The sequence below is a fragment of the Poecilia formosa genome, unplaced genomic scaffold (assembly GCF_000485575.1).
Source record: "Poecilia formosa unplaced genomic scaffold, Poecilia_formosa-5.1.2 Scaffold18, whole genome shotgun sequence".
NCBI lineage: Eukaryota > Metazoa > Chordata > Actinopteri > Cyprinodontiformes > Poeciliidae > Poecilia > Poecilia formosa.
In genome coordinates, this window is record NW_006799957.1 from 1,692,660 (window position 1) to 1,708,119 (window position 15,460).

Genomic DNA, 15,460 nt, shown 5'->3' on the forward strand with positions numbered 1-15,460 from the left:
TGTTTACAGAAATCACTGTTTCATATTGATTTGAAGACTCAAATTATTTATTGATCCTGAATAATAAATACACATAATTATATGTGGTTCTTCTGTTTGTAATAAAGCTTTTGGAGTAGAAAGAAGGATGAATTCTTCACCTAACTACATTAACTATTTTATAAATTAGCAAATTTATGAAAATGGGTTTTGATCTTTTTATAGCTTACATTTGATTAATCACACTTTAACATTTAAAATCAATTTTCTTAGCAGTGAAGTAACATGAACTTGTCTTGTCATTCTGACTGTTGGTATAACTTTTCATTTGAATATAAAACAATGTAGTACATTAAGTGCTTTAATAATCACCATTTTCACCTGGACATTATTTGCAGCTTTGTTTATAAACACTGTTCTGTTTTTTTTTTTGTTTTTTTTTTTAGCTTTTTTTTTAAATTCAAGAATAAGAGTTGTCAAAAATCCTGACTGTTGAATAAAACATATCCAGATTAAGTTGGTGATCAGAATGCATTTAAAAGATATCAAACATTTGGTGGAAGAGACATTGTTCGTGATGCACTGATGTGACTGACACAGCTCTTCAAACCAAGTCAATTTTTCACTTTATTTCTTAAAATCAGTTAAGAACCAGCTTCAACAACAATTTTGGTTTTGCACCAGAAACAATTTTCTTGTCCTGGGTCTACATCCTTGCACAGTTAGACTGAACCTTATTCTAAAGATAAACATTAGAAAACAGTATGTAGAATCAGTGTTTGGAAGAAATACATCTCTGTATTTGATGAAAATAGATCCAATAATCATTGAGTCATCCAGTTATCTTGGTTGAAATGCCAGAAAATCATCCTACTCCTGTTGAGAATTGTCTGATTCATTCTCTGCAGGTGAATTTCTATCATTTTCCCCACAAACAATAAATGATTCAGACGCTATTTATTGGCGAGTGCTTGAGAAAATCCACAGCGCAAGTCTGGATGACTAGCAACTGAGCTCATAGAAACCGAGAAAAGATTCTCATCCCTTCAGCCTCTCTTTGTTTTTCATTTTTCCTCTCTGTCCTTCTCAGAAGCTGACGGATATCTAGCACTACGTTTTCACTCAGCCATGCACGATTGCGCTCCTATTTCCCTGCTGGGAGGTCAGCTCTGTTCCGCGTCTGCTGGAAAGCTTTCACAACAGTCTCATATTTAGCCATTCTGAGCCAACAGCAGGTAGATTTGCTGTTTCCTCTGATTAAAGTACATCATTCCAGCTCATCACTTTAGAGTGAATTTTATAATGGGAAAATGTTTAAGAAATACTGCCTGGAAGTAAAAGGTACTACTTATGATCTTAAAACACAAAATAAATGTTAAGCTGTTAGTAACTTTTACTGCCTGCATTTCAAAATGTTATACAGATATTTGAAAATTAATTAACCAAATTGTTTGTAAATCCTGCCCTAATATTTTAGCCTTTATAAGTAAGATAGTATAGTTCTTTGAATGTGCAATAACTCCTGGGATAAACATTTTGCAGATTTGAAAATGATGGCCTGGATGAATGATACCTGTACTGAGTCAGGGAACATACATTATTTTTTGGGGTATTTTTTGTAGTTTTTTTTTTGTCTGCACGTCTGAAACTCTCCAAAGTGAACAAGCCAAGCACAGTACATTAAACCACCTGAGTGTTTTGGGGTCCACATTTCCCGGCAGAAAGGGAAATGTAAAACATAAATTATGATGTTTATAAGAGGCTGATTTAGGCTACTTTGTTCTGAAGCCTGTCTGAAGGTAATTGCTTCTGTGGCTGGTTCACTTTATTAGATGTTTCTCTAGTGGGCCCGTGCTCCATCTCCGTGATGCCAGCTGATTAGTTTGACTCTACAGGGCACTAAATTGCAGCGAAGGTATTAAAATGTGTACTGTGTAATTAAAAATGCCAATTGTGAGAGCGGAAACTATTACAGCTGATGGAAGGAACATCACAGACATCCCCAAGGGTCCTGAAAAGGCATGTATACATCAGGGAAACAATTTCCTGCAAGAATCCTGTACACATGACGCTGCTGCGATTCACTGGGAGTGTTTACAGTACGCGCAGCCTCTCTGCAACTTGCACAGTGAGCGTTTCGCTCATGAGTCACCACTGTCTTCAGCCCGAGGCTCAGCATCCAGCCAGCTGAAGGAGGGGATTCATGTTTTATTTTAGTCCCTCTAATATGCCGTGAAGACATCATTATCTTGAACACGTTGTTTTCTAGAGCCTCGATTGTTTAAATGCCACAGAAGATGTGGATGACACAAACAGCTTCACCCTCATCACCGTCACAGAGATCATTAGATGTGCAATTTAGCGTGCATCATTAGACGTGGCTTTTTGTTATTGCTAACCTCAGCAGTCTGTGGCACAGTGCCCCGTCCTTGGTGGGAGAAGGATGTTATCTTTTATGTCATGCACACACCAGCGCTGCCCACAGGGGAGAGGTGAGTTTGCAAGGAACTTGGCTGATTGAGGGCACAGGGCACAAGGTGCTCTGTGCACAACTATAGTTGCTGTGAATACTAAGGATGTCTCGCAAGAGACTCTTTTGTCAGCTTCAGCTCCTTTTTAGAAGAGTCATAAATAGCACACAGTGTGAGCACTCTTTCCTCCGGTGTTTGCATGCCATAGACATTTTTATCTTTACTTTTTTTGTCTACATCTGCAGCCGTCATGTGACTTATTCCACCAGATCCAACCAAACAGAGATAAAATACTCAGTGATGTTTATTTTGCCTTACATGAATATGCAATTGTAAAATTCAAACATTTAGGATTTGAAGTGAAGCCACAGCAATGAAAGAAAATAGGATTTTATGATAAAACAAAACCTAATCATTGAGCATCTTTTACTGGCACCTATGGGAAGATTTTATGACTTCCAAAAACAAAGCCACTGACTGATTAAAATTGGTTTTGCTAGTCAATTAATTGCTCATAATAATGTTTTATGAAGACAAAACCGCACTTCTCTAAACAGATCATCTCGTCATCAAAGGCCTTACAGAAAAAAAGTACACAAACAACACATGCCCAAATTGACATCTGGGAATATGTGAAATGTTAAATTAACATGAGATATGTGAAACGCCAGCAAATTGTGTGCCTTGAACATGTGATGCTGATGTGAAATCCACTGGTCCATGAGATGCTCCAGAAATGACAATTTTTGCCTCATTTCACATCATTTCCCCTCTGATTTAGGCTTTAGCAATTTTCTCTACTGTTTTTCATCACATGTAATCTAATTTTATATTTGCATGTGATCTTTGAAGCAAGAAAATATATATATTACATTTTTAATAACTGGGGATGTCCGTTTTTAACATGTTTTATACAGAGAAATATCTATTGAACCTTCATAACTACCTGTTTCATACTTAGGAGATCTCCAACATTGGTCCCTGTTTGTTTCAGTGAATTAATTCCAGTCAGAGTGTCATCTGGGGTTTTTTTCTGAGATTTTTTAAATATGTTGTATTCTGGTTCTGAATCCATTCCTGAGTAGTTTTTGATGCACTTACCTGTAAAAAGGGTTCCAGCTTTTGCTGCTCGGTCACGACGATTTTTATGTGGGTGATATCAGAATTCAAATATCTCTTACTTTAACACTTGATTTGACTGATATGAGCAGATGTTAAAAAGTTAGACCTGATATGAATATTTTATTGTAATTCCACAGTCTACTTGCCTAAAGTGTACTTATTTTATGTTATCACCCCAATAAAACAGCCAAGTTCCTTTTTGTGACCTTAGACTCGGAGTCAGTGAGAGATGATTCCCAAGTCGCACTCCTTAAAAATGGAGCAGCCACCCAGTGCATCAGTAACCTGATTATCCCAGCTGTCAGTCTGGATAAGGCCGCGCTTTGGGATCTGCGTGTCCTCTGATTCTCACTTCAAGATAAAACCGGTCCTCCTGGAGATGGGAAGCAACATCAGAGCAGGACAGACACGAAAACGTAGGAAAAGAAATCACCGGGATTTTATAAAGTCAGGTAAGAGGACAGATTCTTAAAGCTTTTCTTTTTTTGCTAACAGAGATGAGTTTGTCTCTCCGTCATTAAGTATTAGGCAGTGGTTTGGGGAGTACTTTACCGTCTCTTTGTGTTTTTCTTAATTGAAGCTGTGCACCACTGTATCATATAGTATGCTTTTGTCCATTTGTGTTAGAGCATTCATTGTCTTTTAATGCTGGTTTACTCACTAAGAATTCTGTCATGATTATTTTTCAGGCTTACTATAACCGCTTAAAATAACTTGCCATACTGAGGCAGTTTAAAGTTGATATGAGAGTGGAGTCTCAGAAGAAGGCAGCCATTTACCGAGGGGAGGGAAACAGGATACAACTTGTGGGTGGGCCTTAGTTATTGTTTCTGTGAACCACAAGTGTCTCCTTTATATGCCGTCTTTGCTTCTATATAGGGGAACTTTGTAGCACAAGTCTTTGTGTCTTTGTTTGTTGGGAAAAACGTTTTTTTGAGCCCACAGTATTTATGTCCTTTTAATCTGTATCTTTTCAGTCCATCATTTGGCTCCATAAAACTTTGGATTAATCTTTGCATCGTCACAACGGATGAAACTGAGTTGCAATTTGCAGCCCTGCAACAATGGCTGACTGCATTCCAGATAACACCACCAACGTTATCCAGAATCCCAAGGCTGACGTAGAGGATGGTACCAAAGTTTCACCTGAGTCCGCATCAGCAGCTGTGATCAAAGTGAGACCTGCAGACCTGGGACTGATTCGAAGCCTGTCAAAGTCAGACTCTGACCTGTTGGCGTCTCCGGTCGGTGAGGAGGACGAAGGTCTGGCAAACCGTAGCGGCTCTGTGGCTAACTGCAGTTCTGGGCAGCCGTCCATCGAGCGCATGCCTTCCTTTGCATCTGAGTGGGATGAGGTAAAACACAAGCTGTCGGGACAAGCATGAGAGTGTAGATGGCAGGAGGAATGGCACTGTGGAGTGTGTCGCTGTGTGTGAATGAGGGAAAAAAAAGGGGAGTGATAAGAGAAGAGAGGACAGATTAGTGGGGAAAAAAATAGACAAATTTAGCGGCACATTTCAGGAAAGGGAAAGGAAGGAAGAGGAGGAGAGCGGAGGCAGCAGTGTGATCAGGAGTCCAGTTGAAGCAGTGATGGAGTAACTTTACCCAGGCTGTCAGCAGAGAACGCCTGCGGGCGAGTGCTTGAATGCATGAATGGCTTGATCACTTGCACCGACCTCCCTGTAGCAGTCCTGGCATCCAAGACTAATTGGGCTTGTGCTGTCATACCACATCCATTCAGTACATGTCTCAGGGGCCGACCCACGCTTCTAGTGTCTCCTCCTGCTCTTTTCTGGCTCCTTTGCTCCGTCTTGCGCCATCTACTTTTGAGCCCACTATGAGCAATCCTTCACCTGTCCCACCTCCTTCAGTTTCCATTCATATCCTGAAAAAGATTTGACTTGTGATTTCTGAGCATTTGGAGTGCCAGCCCCTCCTTTCAGCTCTGTAAACACTGTGAAATTATTTAAAATGTCTCTTTCCAAAACATACACTTTTAAATATGACAAAAAAAAGTCAGTGAAGAAAATGTTTTTGCTAAACCACAGCCATGACACTTTTCCACTTCAGAATCAAGGTTCTCTACTTTATGCACAATGATTAATCCTCATTCAAGCTGTTCACAGTAAAAAAGAAAAAGCTTTTGAGATTTTGTCTCATCACAACTACACACTTCAATTGTATCATCTGTGACATATTTTCTTACAATGAAAATCTGAAAAGTGTGGTGTGTATCTGAAGTCAGACACGTAAATCATTACTTTGTAGAACTACTCTACGCAAATAAATTTTCAGGAGGCTGAGTTGTGCATCAAGAGACAAATTTTTTTCCCTCTTCTTTTCTGCAAAAGAGCTCTAGTTCAGTCAGATTGTCTATAAACAAATTTCCAAGCTTGAGTTTACTTTGAGCCATCCTAACCTATTAAAATGCTTTGATCAAAACTCTTCAATTGCATCTCTGGCTGTGTATCAAGAATTGGGTGCTGTTTTTTCGCATCATTTAGTAGCTTTTCTTTAGGATTCTGACCACCTTAGCTGTCTCCCCCGAAGAAAAGAATCCTAACAGCATGACGCTGCCACCACCATGTTTCAGCATGGTGATGTGCACTGAGCTTTCTCTCACTCATCACATTTTGCATATACATGAAAATACTTCTTCGTCTCATCTGACCAGAAAACCTCTTTCTACACATCAGATTCATGTGATGTCAAAGCAACTTTACTAAACTCATTTATATACAGTTTAGTTCATTCCAATAAAATCCAATCATACAGTCATACAGATTTTTTTGTCAACTTTATACAGTACAATTCAATACAAGCATTAAACATTACAGACATTCAGCTGATCTTAAAAAATAAAACATTCAGTTCTCAGTCCTGATCAGATTCTCCCTGTTTATGACTATTTGCGCAAGATTATCTGTTATAATCTTGGATTCTCATGGCCCAAACTCATGTCATCTTGATTTAAGCCCTGCTTAGCGCATGAAGACTATGACCTTGTACCACTGACTTGTGCAATTACACTCTTAAAACAGAAATGTGTCACCACACAAGGCCGAGAAAATGTTGAGCTTCCACTTGAATTTGTGTATCTCCCTCTCTGACATCTCCCATGCCCTTTTCCTGCTCTCTGCTCCAACCCTTTGCTCTCTGACACACACTGTTTGTTCAGGCCGTTCTGGGTGGGGTGTCCTGTTCTTGAGGGCATCCTGTTTCCTAGCTGTTTCAGATGTCTTTTTTTTCCCCTCAGTGCTTCAAGGGATTTTCTTTGGCAATGTGGATGTGAGGGAGTGACAGATACTGCTTTCATGACTCCTCTAAGTTTGTAGTTTTTGTTTCAAATGTGCATGAAGCCTTACATTAAAACCCTTCAGCCTTCACCATAACAATTTCCGATGCTTATTTTTCTCAGCATCTTCTTCTTACCTGTATTAATTGACCAAGTTTCAAGTTAAAAAAAAAAAGCTGACTGAAAAAAGTTGAGAAGTTTTGGAGCAGTAGCTGCATCTGAGCCCTTCATGATTTCTTAAAAGTAATATTGACTTTTTGTCACTGGAATAAAATTAAGTGTTTGTTTTTTTACAGCAAGATTTATTCATGCTCATTAAGCTTCACTTAACATAAATAACTACAAGTTTCCATCAGCTTTAAGGAAAAAAAATCAATATTTGATGCCATCAGCTTTGTCAGGTTAAACTCCGCTTCTCAAAACTTTCCATTATTGAAGTCATTTAAACTCTTATTGAAATGGCCATTATGTCCAAAGCTTCTATCATTCTCTGCTTGTTCATTTCTAATTTAATTCTTAATGTCCTATTGTTGAGGCCTGATGGTTCTTGTCACTCTCCATCACTCTACCTCCTACTGGCTGATCTTATTTGGACCAACAGGTAATCTCGGTTATGTCTTCGAATTTGGCCCGGACCCAAGAAGAAACTGGCTGCTGTTTTTCGCCTCTTTTTTTCCTACTCATCATTGTGTCTTCCAATCTTTTGTTGATTCCCCAATTTGAAACCATTTCTCCTGGCACCCCGCTGCGGGGAATGGAAGATCGGGCCTTTGCTCATCTAATGAACAGCGTGGCCTTCTATCTGCAGAGAAACAATTCTTGACCTTTTCTCTGAGCTCACTTCACTTGTGTTTGCCCTTTTTGCAGTTGCTTTCAACTAACCAGTTCAAACAATTGTTTTAGGAGAAGCAGGAAGTAAGAGTCTACTTCTAGTTACAAGCTGTTTTATTAGAATACCCACAAGCACCGCTTTCAGACTGACTTTTTTATTTTAATGAATAATCAATACATTTTACCAACAGAGAAAGCTCAAATAAAGTTTGTGAAGTCTGACACAGAAACATTCACTGCTGTAAGGTATCACAGTATACAGCACTGTGACATTAAAGTGAAAACAAAAAAACAGTTTCAAGCATAACCTTTATATCCATTTGACATTTTCAGTGGAAGCATATGTGTATTAAATGCTGTATCTTGTCGCAGCTGATGTTACGGCCAACCATTCTTTGTTTCCTATTGCAGCAAAAACACTTGGTATTCTGTTAACAGTTTCACTTATATAAAAACGAGAGTCGGCTGATGTAACGACACTGCTTCTGATGCAAAAATGGCCAAATTTTTGTCCACGTTGAAACACATTGTAGATGAATGTGGGACGCTACACCAGTACGCTCTAACTGATTTGAATCTGTGTGGGATTGTCTTTGATGTAAATAAAACTTTAATTTACGGAAAATGCTCAGTGGAAAACCTCAAAGATGTAACCACGTTCACCCTGGTCCCTGCAGCAGCAGATGTCTCAGTGCTGCTGCCTGTTTTTTGGTTTGCCTTCGTGATGATGTTCGTTTTGATGTCCAATTCCTGTTGGCTTCTGTTTTTAGTACATCTGTCTTCTGAAATATGACATTGTTCACATATCGGAATAAAAGAAAGTCTTAAAATACATATTTAAAATTACCAGTTCATTTTTTTAAATCAAATTTATGTTTTGTACCAGCTTCTCTAATGAATTTAATCCCCTTTGCACGAAAGAGGTATAAGATGAGATAAAACAAAACTTTTTTATATCTTAGTTGGCATGATCCCCCGTTTTTGACTGATGGAGAATATATTATTAATGACAACAGTATCTGTTTTTTGTGTGATGTCGCTTGTGCAAAAAACATTTGTTTGTCCAATATCTTTTCTTACAAGACAGCCAAAACGTCAAAGTAACTATAATCATTTTAAATCCTTTTTGACATTTTCTTGTCTAACAAGCTATAAAATTAAAGCACTCCATGCAGATTCTTATTTGGCACACCATTTGATATTTCTAATTTCATCGGCTTTATCCTCAATATCTTTGTTACATCTGTTTACTTTCTAAGGCAGATAACCATCAAATTCCCGCATTTCACTTTGACAAGCAGACTCATTCCAGTAATAATGTCACTGTGCAATTATTTTTTAATTCCATGAAAAATACTACAAAAATTGTTGTGACTTTTTCCACATCTGCTGAGTACTCAAAGGTTGTGTGTTAAAAATGCTTGAGTAGTTTCATTTTTGTGCATAATATGAGATTCCCAGTGGCTTTCATGAGGTTTTTATGCACTCATGCGTTTAAACTCTTCAACATTCTCTTATGCTGTAGCTCTGGTTGTAAATAATACATGTAGATTTGTGACACCATTGTAATATTTTAAGTAGTAAATCAAAATTAATTGTGAAAATTAGGATTTTTGACAAAAGTCCAAAAAGGAAAGAGGACCAAATTATGCAGTATTATTATATTAAATTAGCTCATGGGGACATTTCTTTAACAATATGACCTGTGCAGCAGACAGAGTGAACAAATCCTAAAGATGGGGCAAAGCAGATGTTGGTGAGTGCAGGGTGTGATGAATTACAATTTGGCTTCATATTGGTTGTAAAATATCCTAAAAATTCTAATAATAACCTTCATGTTCCAGCTCTTTTTAAAAAACAACCATAGGGAAAAAAAAAATGTCTGTGATCTTCTTCACACATAACAATGTTGTGAGGCAATTAACAAAAAAGTAGACAATAAAGCAAAATAGTAAATGACTCTTAAAGGTTCGAGGTGGTTCTTCATATTGGTTATGGTTTAGAATAAAAATCAAAGACAAGCCTTTTTCTTTTTTGAACCGACTGATCTAAACCTCTTGTCTAGATTTGAACCTGCCAGATACTACAGACAGCATTTTTATACTGGTTTGTTAAACATTTGTTAAAAAAATAGCTGCAACATTTTTCAACATAAAAATAGACAGCAGGTTTAAATGATTTATACATAGTTGAATGCACTCATATGTCGCTGCACCAAAGTCATCCCTGAAAGGCTTCATAAATATTCCAGCTCTGCTGTTTTCCTTTAGTTTTATATAGAGCTTCAGGATGTCCTTTATACAGATGGATTAAAATACATACAACAGAAATTAAATGTCCTATCAGTTGACCGGCCTATTATAGTAAATTCAATCAATAATATCAACACATCTGTATCATACCATCAGTAGTATTGTACAGCAAGAAAGTTTTATCATCAACAATAGAAATGTTGTGGAAAACCCCATAAATTACAACAAACTTTTGTCGAAGGTTTACGCTATCACTAAATTTATAAGTCTTTCTAAAAAATACTGAACAAAAGCCGTGATAGAAGCATTTATGAGTAGAAAAAAAAGTATTCACAAACCTTACCAGCCTACATTTAGACTTTCTTCGCCATCTGGATGTTGTCATTCATGCTGACTTTATTTATGCTGTGTGGTTTCAGAGCTGTCAAATAAATAAAAATCACTTCAGATCATCAGAACTGTTGGATATAATTATGTGATCTGTGACTCGTTCACTCCGGAGCTCCTGGCCCATCTGTCTTTATTGACAGTGATACTGTAGCAGTAATCCTGTTTTCAGACAAACGCCAGTGAAGCAAGCAGCTTTTTTTGTTTTGCTTGGTTTAATATATTGAGTCATCATTTTCATTATCTCCTTCGTTTTAGGCTTTCAACCATCATTTCTGCCTGAGAGAGCCGGGCTCAGTAAACAATAACGTACTCTGCATCCCTAAAGCACATTGTTTAAGATTATTTCGCATTATCTCTATCCTGTTAGATAGCATGCAGACAAAGGAGATGAGAAACAATGGTACAAATAAAAAAAATAGAAACAAAGTGAAATACTGGCATTAAACACTATTCCAGTGTCTCTACATCAGATAAACAGTGAACCAAATTGAGCCTTATACATTATAAAACCCCTATAGTTCTTAGTGACCAAAACATAACCAATCTTATTGTACTCTCATAAATACCAATTTTCCACTTTTTTAAAACTCACTTTTCTGATGAACTGAGGACTTATCAGGGTTCAGTCAGACTGGTCAATTATACAAAGTGAAATTAGAAATTGCTTTGGTGAGAACTACAGAAACATATTTATTTTGGTTTCAATAAATCAAAGAACATTCTAATATAACATTGATAACATTGTGAATAGTAAAACTTTAAGATGCATTGTGTAGTCTGCAAAGCCTGCAACTTATTCAAGAAAATAGTTTTCTTTGTTTGAAAAAGTTCTTATTACAGAAATACAAGATAGATCTTTTGCAAATCTTGGCTTCAGTGAAAGTATCAATGCAAGGCTGAAACATTGGATGTGCCCTGCCATTTATGCAATTGCCACAAAAGAAATCTCCAGCTGCATGTCACCAAAAGGTGCTAAAGGTAATTAAAGCCTAAACACTCACATAATAAAATATTATGCATTTGTGTGACCTCAGAAGTTTTTTTTTTATTTTTTTTTATCTTTTTAAAATGGCATGGTTTATGCTATGATGAAAAATAACTGGAAACAAAACAAAGAATTCTCCATTGCTTTGTCATATTTTATGCCTAATATTCACATTTGGAAACTTTCTAGTCAATTCCAGTTCAGTCAAGTTGATTATTTAAAGTAGTACCTATACAGTGAGCATATAATCTATTTTTACTAGGGGTGACGAAGCACAAAATGAAGGAATTAATTCAGCCTGACTGAATCACTGTGTTTACTGTGTGCAGAAGGCCTATCGCATATGTACATAGTTAACATGAAAGAAAGGAAAAAAAACTGTTGTAACATCTCACAGCAGGTCACCAACTTAATTGGATGAAAGCGTACAGACTACATGGACAAATAGTGATTCTAATTATGAATAATGGCCCCTCTCTGCAACGTTTTGGTGCTTTAGTAACATTAAAAGATTCAGATAATCTAGCTAAAGTGCAATAAGAACAATCAGTATGTGGTTGTGATCTTTGGTCCCTCGTACAGCATCAATTTGACTAACAGAATAACATTTAAGTCTGTACATTAAACAAAATCTTTTCTCAAAAGATAATTGCATAAAGTGTAAGCTTTAGGAATAGACACTGGCATGAATATTTAATAATACTACTACTTAAATGACCACTGGAATGTAGTGTAAAATCATAACGTAACAGTGTAGATGTACAAGCGTGTCATGTGAGGTCTTTGAAGAGATGGGCTTTCGTCAAAGTACACTGATATAGTTTGAGGGGCTTGTTCCACCAGCTTGAGACTCTCAAACACTCGTCACTGGTTCTCTCAAATTTAAACTTGATTAATATGTCCAGCTCATGTGTTCCTCTCTCTTTACTCATGTGCACATAAATTAAATCCAGTACAACTATTCATCATCCAGGTTTACCAAATTAGTAAATCAACAGAATATTATCAAACATTCTGTTGATAATTCTCTGTCTAAATGCAATTATTCTGCATAGGCCTCAAAGGCTTCTTGGAAAACATTTGTGAAAAAATGGATTATGAAGACTGAGGAGCACAGTAGACAGGTTAGGGGTAAAGTTTTGGAGACTGAAGTCGAGTAAGATGAGGTATCAATAACCCAAACATTAAAAATCTCAAAGTATTGTGAAATCCTACATTTGAAAAGAAAAAAATTTAGGGGTATCCAACTCCAATCCATGCACTTGTTCCAGCAAAGCTGGGGAAGTGAACTAAATGCAGGGCCACCAATATAAAAAAATAAAATAATAATAATAATAAAACATTTAAGAGACTGTAAAACACTTCAGACAGACTCCAAACATACAACTTGGACTGCCTAGACTTTAATCTAATTAAGAATATTTGGCAATGCTGGAATTTTTTATTGAGTGTTATCTTCTACTCTGTACAATTTCTGAAATATAATCTTATAAAGAAAAACATTGCATCAAAAAAGATCACCATGTCCAGCACCAAAGGTTGGATGGTTTTTCTGTCAGATGATTGATTTTTCAAGTGGTTAAAAATGTAACTAACATGTCTATTACAAAATTGTATTCAGTGTCTATGTGCCAAAGAGCTCAGTAATAATATGCAGCTGTGAAATATTTTTACCTCTGTTAATTTTCTTGACCCTGGATTTTCTCAGAAGCGTCATATCCGGAGACAGGTTTTGATAAAGGTGCACCTGGTTGTGTGTGTGTGTGTGTGCGTGCGTGTGTGTGTGTGTGTGTGTGTGTGTTTCTATGTGTCTGTGTGTGATATAGAATGTATCTGGGTTAATTCAAAGAGTAATGTGGGGTCTGTATTGCTGGAGGCATATGCCATGCATCCCACGTGCCTGACTTCCAAATGAATCAAGGCTTTTCCACAGTGTTGATGCCACTAGCGAAGAGCATAGTGCTTTTTCAAACACTAAATATTACATCAAATAAGCCTGGCTGTGTCTCTGCCTGGTGTCAGTAGTGAAAGTAAAATCATTTTTTTCAGCCTTGCAAAAACCTCTATTGCTGATTGTGAAAAGTCTACTCCAGGGTTTCTATATTTAGACACCCGTCTGGTTTGCAATATTTTGCACATAAATTTTGAGGTCATCTATGCATGAAAGTTGGCTTGCTTGCAGCTGACAAACATTTATATGCAGGTTCTATTTTCCTCAGACACCTAAAGAATATTGAATGGTTTAAAAATGTGAGTTTTGTCTGCCTGAATACAGAATAATGTATTGCAATGTGCGTGAGGTCTTATTGTCCTTGAAGCATTGAGCGTCAGCAAACACTTCAGCACCCTGTAGACAGCTGCTTAACCAGCGATGAGAGAGATTGTTCTAACATGCAGTGTATGCAATAAATGTGATGAGTCCCAGACTGTTGGGTAGACTTAGTATACAGTGACGGATGTACTTTATATCTATATTGAAAACACCAGGTCTGTGTTACCCTCTTCTTTATGTCAGTTCAATTATTTGTTTTATTAAGATCCGATAAACAGCATCCATGATAAACAGAATATCATGGATGCTGTTTGCTCATCGTAATTAAATAACCAAACGTAACTAAAATCACATTAATAAGTTTGTTCATACAATAAGCGATAAAAAAAACATGCTGTCATTATCGTCCTACCACTTTCTGTCTTCTTCATCTGCCAGTCGTAGCATTCAGTATGAACTGAACTGCATGGCGTTTCCATTGCAGTTTTGCGAAATACACTATTTATACAATTGAATAGCATGCTTTTTTTTAATTGGTGTGTTTCCATTAAGCGCATATATTTTCATAATCCTAATTATACATGGCCAATGGAAACACAGTTATAATTGTTCTCTCAATACTGTTGAATTAAAGTCAACAGCTAAATCCCTCCTTTGAGAAAACTAATATTGACATGTTTCTTGCTTTTACTTCATGCAACATGTTTACTATCCCCAAAAGCAGATCAGTAAAACCTGAAGTTGGCAATGTAGGAAAAATACAAGCAACTAATAGTTTTTTTGTTGGCTCTGAAAGCTCAGAGTCTTCTTAAATAAACATTCCTAGCTCTAAGGCCCAAAGCATCCTTTTCATGAGCTTTTGGCTGCCACACTGAGCATACATGATGCTGCATCAAGTTATTGCTTTTGTATTTGTGGAGTCTAAATACAGCATATGTCTGATACTGCAAACTCAATCGGATCAGGGCCTCCAGAGGTTCTGTTTGGGTTATAGACTCCTAACGGCCATTGTAATGTTTAGTTACTGGAGATTCGTAGTTGTAATAGAGCCTGGTACCTGTCTGTGTTTTTGCTAAGCAGTGGATTACTCATCGAACTGCTGTCTACGTTAACCTGGTGCTCACAATCCATCACTGCAAAGCAGTCCACCCACTCAGTGATTCTAACAGAAGCACACAGTTCAAACTCCATAGCAAGTCTCATTCATTCAGAAAAAAGGTTGCTAATTAACATTAGGACTTCTAGTTTGTGAGCTAGAGTTGGATTCTGTGATGTATTTTTTATTTTTTATTTTTTATTTTTTACCAGTGTTTCATGCTTGTTTTCAACAGATTGAGAAGATCATGACGTTGATTGGGGCTGGCATTGAAACAACAAAGAACCAGCATCCCAAGCCAAGCACAGGTAATTCTTATTTTTAATAAAGCATAGTTTCAATTTATGTTAATTTCTAAAAAGCCCAGCTTTATGGGTAAGCTGCTGTAAACCGTTACAGTGCTTTAGTCTTAGCGCTTTATAGTAACGTTTATCAAAGTGATAGAAAAATATGTCTTACAGCTAGAAGGTCAATTCAAGATGTGTGCATATTTATGTGTATGTACACTTAAACATAATCTAACTTGTGACAAATTTGGGCTCGTTTTCCAGTATTAAAGCAGATGTATAGAATGGATGTGTTGTTTTTCTGACTCGCTGGGAATTAAGCTGACATTCATCTGACAGCTCATTGTTGCCAATTGTAACTAGCAAGCTTCCCCTTTATGAAAAATACATAATTTTAAATTCCCCACTGTCATTTTCTCCCCAGTTGATTTATATTTTAATAGTTTGATAGTGGGCTTCAGTGAGTGTCCTTCAGGCGGT

General features: G+C 37.0%; 1 protein-coding gene across 5 annotated transcripts in view; it reads left to right on the forward strand.

The window, feature by feature from the left end:
* anks1ab (ankyrin repeat and sterile alpha motif domain containing 1Ab) overlaps positions 1-15,460 on the forward strand; it is a 60,771-nt gene that overhangs the window by 758 nt on the left and 44,553 nt on the right. For 3 of the 5 annotated variants that reach the window (XM_007546947.2, XM_007546948.2, XM_007546949.2), the window contains exons 2-4: positions 3,784-4,024; positions 4,550-4,927; positions 14,929-15,001. In XM_007546947.2, the coding sequence (XP_007547009.1) occupies positions 4,637-4,927; positions 14,929-15,001 (364 nt within the window). In that variant the 5' untranslated portion in view covers positions 3,784-4,024; positions 4,550-4,636. Of the gene's footprint in view, positions 1-3,361; positions 4,025-4,549; positions 4,928-14,928; positions 15,002-15,460 lie in introns of those variants that run through there. The other 2 variants (XM_016668903.1, XM_016668904.1) reach the window with 2 other exon arrangements.